The sequence below is a fragment of the Oreochromis niloticus genome, linkage group LG17 (genome assembly GCF_001858045.2).
Source record: "Oreochromis niloticus isolate F11D_XX linkage group LG17, O_niloticus_UMD_NMBU, whole genome shotgun sequence".
Classification (NCBI taxonomy): domain Eukaryota; kingdom Metazoa; phylum Chordata; class Actinopteri; order Cichliformes; family Cichlidae; genus Oreochromis; species Oreochromis niloticus.
In genome coordinates, this window is record NC_031981.2 from 27979849 (window position 1) to 27986430 (window position 6582).

Consider the following 6582-nt stretch of genomic DNA (forward strand, 5'->3'; position numbering starts at 1 on the left):
AGGACCCGCTCTCTGAAAGAGGGGCCGACTTCCACATTCAGGCGGTAGAACCTAGTAAAGGTCGAAACAGATGACCATATTGCCACTGCACAAATGGCAGAGAGGGAGATGTGCCATCACAAGGCCCATGACTTGGCCACCCCACGGGTTGAGTGGTCCCGCACTCCAGAAGGGAGGGGAACCCCTGCAGAGTCATAAGATTGCTGAATGGCCTCTACAACTGGGACGTGAATGGGGGTCTGCCCAGGATTCCGGGGTGACAAGCAAAAAAGAGCTGGTCACCACATAGCCCTTGTGGACCACACCCCACCCTGTCGTCTGCAGAAATTAGCTGACTGTTAGTCACCAGACCCTGCTCTAGATAGGATGGGTCCCTCCACAAACCTAGAGCGGTGGAGCCCTCGGGAAACCACCACTGTAGGCTGATGGGACCGCTAGAGGCACAGTACTCAAAACTCAAAGATCTTCCCATCGAAACAGAATCTCAGAAACTGCTAGTCCTCCTGAAACTGAAAGCATGCATCCTTCAAGTCAATGGTGGCAAACCAATCCCCTGCATGGCCTAATTCAACCTGGGGGTCATCAACATTTTGCATTTCAGCAGCCAAAGATAATGGTTGAGGCCCCTGAGGTCCAAAATCGGAGCCCCACGTCCTGCTTGGGAACCAAAAATAGCAGGAGACAAAACTAGCTTGGCGGTCCCTTGCCTCCATCTCCCATGTAGCACCTTTCCCCAGGAGGGCCACTAGTCCTTCCCGCACCTGAGGGCTTGCAGAGCCCTGGATGCCCTGTCCCCATAACCTTGGAAAATCTAACCCAGCCTGACACTGTACCTGGGGAGTTAGCTGGAGGTTGTCCACAGGACTGCCTGGCTGCAGGGCCAAGGGAGGGGCTACTGAGGGATGGGCATGGCCTCTCAGCAGATGGGGGAGTGAATCCCGGCCATGGGCCCGGACGCCATTGCCTGGGGGGCATCCACTTTCCCTGCCTTAGCCACACACAGCGATCGTGGCTCAAGAGTTGGGAGTTCGCCTTGTAATCGGAAGGTTACCGGTTCGAGCCCCGGCTCGGACAGTCTCGGTCGTTGTGTCCTTGGGCAAGACACTTCACCCGTTGCCTACTGGTGGTGGTCAGAGGGCCCGGTGGCGCCAGTGTCTGGCAGCCTCGCCTCTGTCAGTGCGCCCCAGGGTGGCTGTGGCTACAACGTAGCTTGCCATCGCCAGTGTGTGAATGTGTGTGTGAATGGGTGGATGACTGGATATGTAAAGCGCTTTGGGGTCCTTAGGGACTAGAAAGCGCTATATAAATACAGGCCATTTACCATTTAGCCATGTCAGGAAGTTGGTGGCCCACACTTTTGGAGGCAAAAAAAGCCATCATGGGCCTCTGGTCTGTGCTGGCAATATAAAACAGTCCATACAGGTCCCTTATCTACAAGATGTCTTCTGCTGTGTTCAGTGCTTGTGTGTGCTTGTGTCACACACATGCACTGACAAGCAGAGATCAAACAATCACCAGTTTCATGTCCACACAGCTGTTTTATATGTAAGCTGTGGGGTGTGGCCGGGCTAGCGTCTTGAAAAAGTATCCATGCGCCATGACCAAGGGGGAGTCATTTCCCGTACATATGGAATATGTAACGGAGTGGAGAGACAGTCATGATATGACAGAGAGCACTGGATTTCATTTCATTAAATTTATTTATCTGCAACACATGTATAATGTGTTGTTTTATTATGTGGGTGTCTAAATTTTTGTATGTGTTTCCATAAACATGTTCTTGGAAAGAAAAACATCCCAATCTCAATTAGATTATCCTGTTAAAAAAAAAAGAAGGCGAAATGCGATCTCTCTTTTCTGTCTCTGTTAGTACTCAGGTGTGACAGCTCAGATTGACTGAAGGCTTTTCAGGGAACTTTCGGGCAGGCGTATCAAAATAATTAATTGAACTATTTGTATATCTTAGACCCATTTGTTATATATTGTTAAATTTGTAATATACTGTATTATTTTAATCAGTTCAGTTTGTTACTGTTTTCTAATTTTCTTAGTGATTAACAAAGTATTCTGATTCTGATTAGGCCTGGGGGGCAGGTGGCCAATTATTTTTCTATTGATAGATTGATAGAGACTTCTACACTGAAGATACTACACTAAATAGTTACTTGGTACATAAACAATTAAATAACAGAAAAGCACCTGATTTTCCAATATCTACTATAGAAAAAAAGAACATTATTATAAATACAGGACAGTCTGGACAATAAGCTACCAGAGCATTTTAGATATTTATCACATGCACAGAAATACAGTGGCTTGCAAAAGTATTCATGAAAGACCAATACAAAGTTGTGTACACGTGAGAAGTGGAACGAAAATCATACATGATTCCAAACATTTTTTACAAATAAATAACTGCAAAGTGGGGTGTGCGTAATTATTCTGCCCCCTGAGTTGATACTTTGTAGAACCACCTTTTGCTGCAATTACAGCTGCCAGTCTTTTAGGGTATGTCTCTACCAGCTCACATCTAGAGACTGAAATCCTTGCCCATTCTTCTTTGCAAAACAGCTCCAGCTTAGTCAGATTAGATGGACAGCGTTTGTGAACAGCAGTTTTCAGATCTTGCCACAGATTCTCGATTGGATTTAGATCTGGACTTTGACTGGGCCATTCTAACACATGGATATGTTTTGTTTGAAACCATTCCATTGTTGCCCTGGCTTTATGTTTAGGGTCGTTGTCCTGGTAGGTTTACAGTTGTGTCATACTCCTTCCATTTCTGAATGATCGCTTGAACAGTGCTCCGTGGGATGTTCAAGGCTTGGGAAATCTTTTTGTAGCCTAAGCCTGCTTTAAATTTCTCAATAACTTTATCCCTGACCTGTCTGGTGTGTTCTTTGGACTTCATGGTGTTGTTGCTCCCAATATTCTCTTAGACAACCTCTGAGGCCGTCACAGAGCAGCTGTATTTGTACTGACATTAGATTACACACAGGTGCACTCGATTTAGTCATTAGCACTCATCAGGCAATGTCTATGGGCAACTGACTGCACTCAGACCAAAGGGGGCTGAATAATTAAGCACACCCCACTTTGCAGTTATTTATTTGTAAAAAATGTTTGGAATCATGTATGATTTTCATTCCACTTCTCACGTGTACACCACTTTGTATTGGTCTTTCACGTCTTTCACAATAAAATTAATTCATGTTTGTGGCTGTAATGTGACAAAATGTGGAAAAGTTCAAGGGGGACGAATACTTTTGCAAGCCACTGTATTGTTGAAATTGTCCTTTGTTACACTAAGATATATCAGGGAGTAAATATATAGTTAAATGTCTTTACACTGACAGAAAGGGGAGCTTCACTGGTACAGCTCACTTAACATCAAAGTGGGCTGTATGTGGCCCAATGTAAAATTAGTTTAACATTCCTGCTTTAGGACAATGTGATAATAATGAATCACAATAGTTTAGCCCAGAAGTCATGATCACATGAACAAGTTTTCAGCGTCACTCTGAGACAGGATATCTTTCATCTTAGAGATATTGTGCAGCCCTAGATATACACACAGACACACAGACACAAACAATAAAAGATCTTGATGTTTCTTTTGGATATGTGGTAATCTTACCTGTGCAGTAGCACGGGAGATTTTGAGCAGAGTGAAACGATTGGCCGGCCTGCTCTGGTTGTGGAACGTCTCCAGAGAGTGGGTCACAGTCTTCTGAATTTCAGCTTCCTCATTATTGTCAGCTAAATATGGACAGCCATCACAGTCCTCATGCACCGTACCTGCAGGAATTGAGCAGAACAAAAAAGTGGTTTTAAATGTTGGTGATGCATAAAACCTGTAATTTCACCAAATTGTTATTTTTCCTCTATACAGTATGCTGCTGTATATGTAGAACTGGATGTCACTGTAGATATGATGGTTAAATTTACATAAAATGGTGGGCTCTATGTAAAAACCGCAACTCCTTTTTTTGGATATATGTAATAATATTCATACCTGGTCTGATAGCACACTTGTATTTGTAGAGACGAACCACTCTGTGTACCTTACTGATGAAGATAGCAGCTTTGCACTGTCCATATACCTTCAAACACAAATACAATAAATTATTTTACTGTACTGCTAATAAGTAGATCATAATCACATTCACAAAAGATTTTATTTAGATTTTCTTTTAACATTTATTAAATATTTATTAACTTTTCTACTGTCAGCCTAAACAACAGTGACAATAACTTGTGAAACCAAATATATTTTCTTAATCTGACACCTTATGAACTAAGATGCTCACTATGCTCAGAAAGATTTTAGTTAGGACTGTAAGCTTAAGGAGAAGACAAGAGACAGTAATGAAAAAATGAAGCTAACAAAATAACCCTGTGTTCTGTGTGCACAAATATGGTCTTTTGGTGTACTTGTTGATGTGCACATGCAGTGTGTGTGTGTGTGTGCGTGTGCTCTAACCTTGATATTTTCCCTTGGACGAATGTCACAGCTCTTCCAGTCCTTCCTGCTGAGAACACTGCAGTTGGTCTCCACAACATCCAGAGTCAGGTAGAAGACCACACCATTGTCTCCCTGCAATACATGCGCACACACACACACACACACACACACACACACACACACACACACACACACACACACACACACACACACAAGCAATGTTTACAGTCAATAAAAATCTAATTGAATTTAACAGCTTTCACTGGTCACTTCCAGTGATTCATGGTACCTCCTAAACTTTCACACAAGTCGCATGAATTTGTTTTTCTTGTTTTTATTTTGACCATTTCAAGGCAGGTAGTGTCTGCAAAACACAAACAGTATTTATGACGGTTTCCAAGCATCATGCATTCAGTAAACAGCCTGACTTACTGTCATAAAAATGAATGTGATTAATTTCTGTTTCACCAAATCTGGCACTTTGCTAGAAAGTAATTCCACCCTAAACAGCACTGGTCTATCATACAGTAATAATGCTCCAAGCTCAGCAGCATGGCTTACATGTCTCTTTATGTGGGCGTTGGACAGGTGGTGCAGGCTGAAGATGTAGCCCTCCTTCCTGTCCTGGTTGATTTTGGTAAGAGCCAGCTCAGCAGCTGCTTTTGTTGATGCATCTTCACATGAGCCTGGCTCCATGCCAACATGCTCCACTGGTGCACCATTGATGGTCACACAACCCAACGCCAGCAGCAGTGATAACAGCACGCAGGTCTTCATGGTAAACGCCTGGGACGACTCTCTTACACACTGCCACGCTTGAGCTTCTAAATCAGATGTGCAGAGATGGAGAGGTCCCATTTTATAGCCTGCTAACACGCACACACACACACTCACAAACACACCCACACACAATCACTAAACCTCCTGTCAGTGGCAAATATAACCATTGACCCCAAACCTTCGAAAAACATTGCTTACCTATCAGCCAACCAATCAGATGCTGCACAGACTTGCACAATGGGGTGATCAGTTGTTAGAGAAGCAGCCCTGCAGTCTCACTTCTTTTGGATCAATAAATGATTTTAAAGTACATGATCGGCTCATGTCACTGGGCGGAGTTTTAATAAAGGGGCAAACTTCATACTTGTTGAAGAAAAACAGTGAACCTGCAGCAACAGAGCATTTTCTGAATGGAAGGACCCCACGCACACAGGTTGTGTGTTTTTTCAGCTTTGACTGAGTCACTTTTCAGTGCTTCCTTCTCCTCCTGACTGTCTGCTCTATTTTCTAGTTCTAGCATCTTACTGAAATAGAGGAGAGGAGAGGGAGGGATTATTAAATATTAGGTCTCTCTCCTCCAAGTCTCTGTTAGTACATGACTTAATAATTGATCAACAAATCGATTTACTCTGCCTTACAGAAACCTGGTTGCAGCAGGATGAGTATGTTAGTTTAAATGAATCAACACCCTCGAGTCATTCTAACTACCAGAAATCTCGAAGCACAGGCCGAGGGGGCGGTGTGGCAGCAATTTTCCACACCAGTCTATTAATTAACGAAAGACCAAGACAGACTTTTAATTCATTTGAAAGCCTGATGCTTAGCCTCGTCCACCCCAGCTGTAAAACTCAGAAACCAGTCTTACTTGTTATTATCTATCGTCCACCTGGGCCTTACACAGAGTTTCTCTCTGATTTCTCAGACTTTTTATCTGATTTAGTGCTCAGCTCAGATAAAATAATTATTGTGGGTGATTTTAACATCCATGTAGATGCTAAAAATGACAGCCTCAACATGGCATTTAATCTGTTATTAGACTCAATTGGCTTCTCTCAAAATGTAAAAGAACCCACCCACCACTTTAATCACACTCTAGATCTTGTTTTAACATATGGCATAGAAACTGAACATTTAACAGTGTTTCCTGAAAACCCTCTGGTGTCTGATATTTTCCTGATAACATTCACATTTACAATAATTGATTACACAGCAGTGGAGAGTAGACTTTATCAAAGTAGATGTCTTTCTGAAAGTGCTGTAACTAAGTTTAAGAATATAATCCACCCACTGTTATCATCTTCAATGCCCTGTACCAACATAGAGCAGAGCAGCTATCT

General features: G+C 42.9%; 1 protein-coding gene across 1 annotated transcript in view; it reads right to left on the reverse strand.

Annotated features, from left to right (window-relative positions):
* LOC100712571 (fetuin-B) overlaps positions 1–5316 on the reverse strand; it is a 7008-nt gene extending 1692 nt beyond the window's left edge. Inside the window, exons 1-4 of the mRNA XM_003453545.5 lie at positions 5027–5316; positions 4484–4597; positions 4016–4103; positions 3638–3798 (exon numbers count right to left, since the gene is read on the reverse strand). Of these exons, the coding sequence (XP_003453593.3) occupies positions 3638–3798; positions 4016–4103; positions 4484–4597; positions 5027–5242 (579 nt within the window). The 5' untranslated portion in view covers positions 5243–5316. The remainder of the gene's footprint in view (positions 1–3637; positions 3799–4015; positions 4104–4483; positions 4598–5026) is intronic.
* Positions 5317–6582: the final 1266 nt, after the last annotated feature.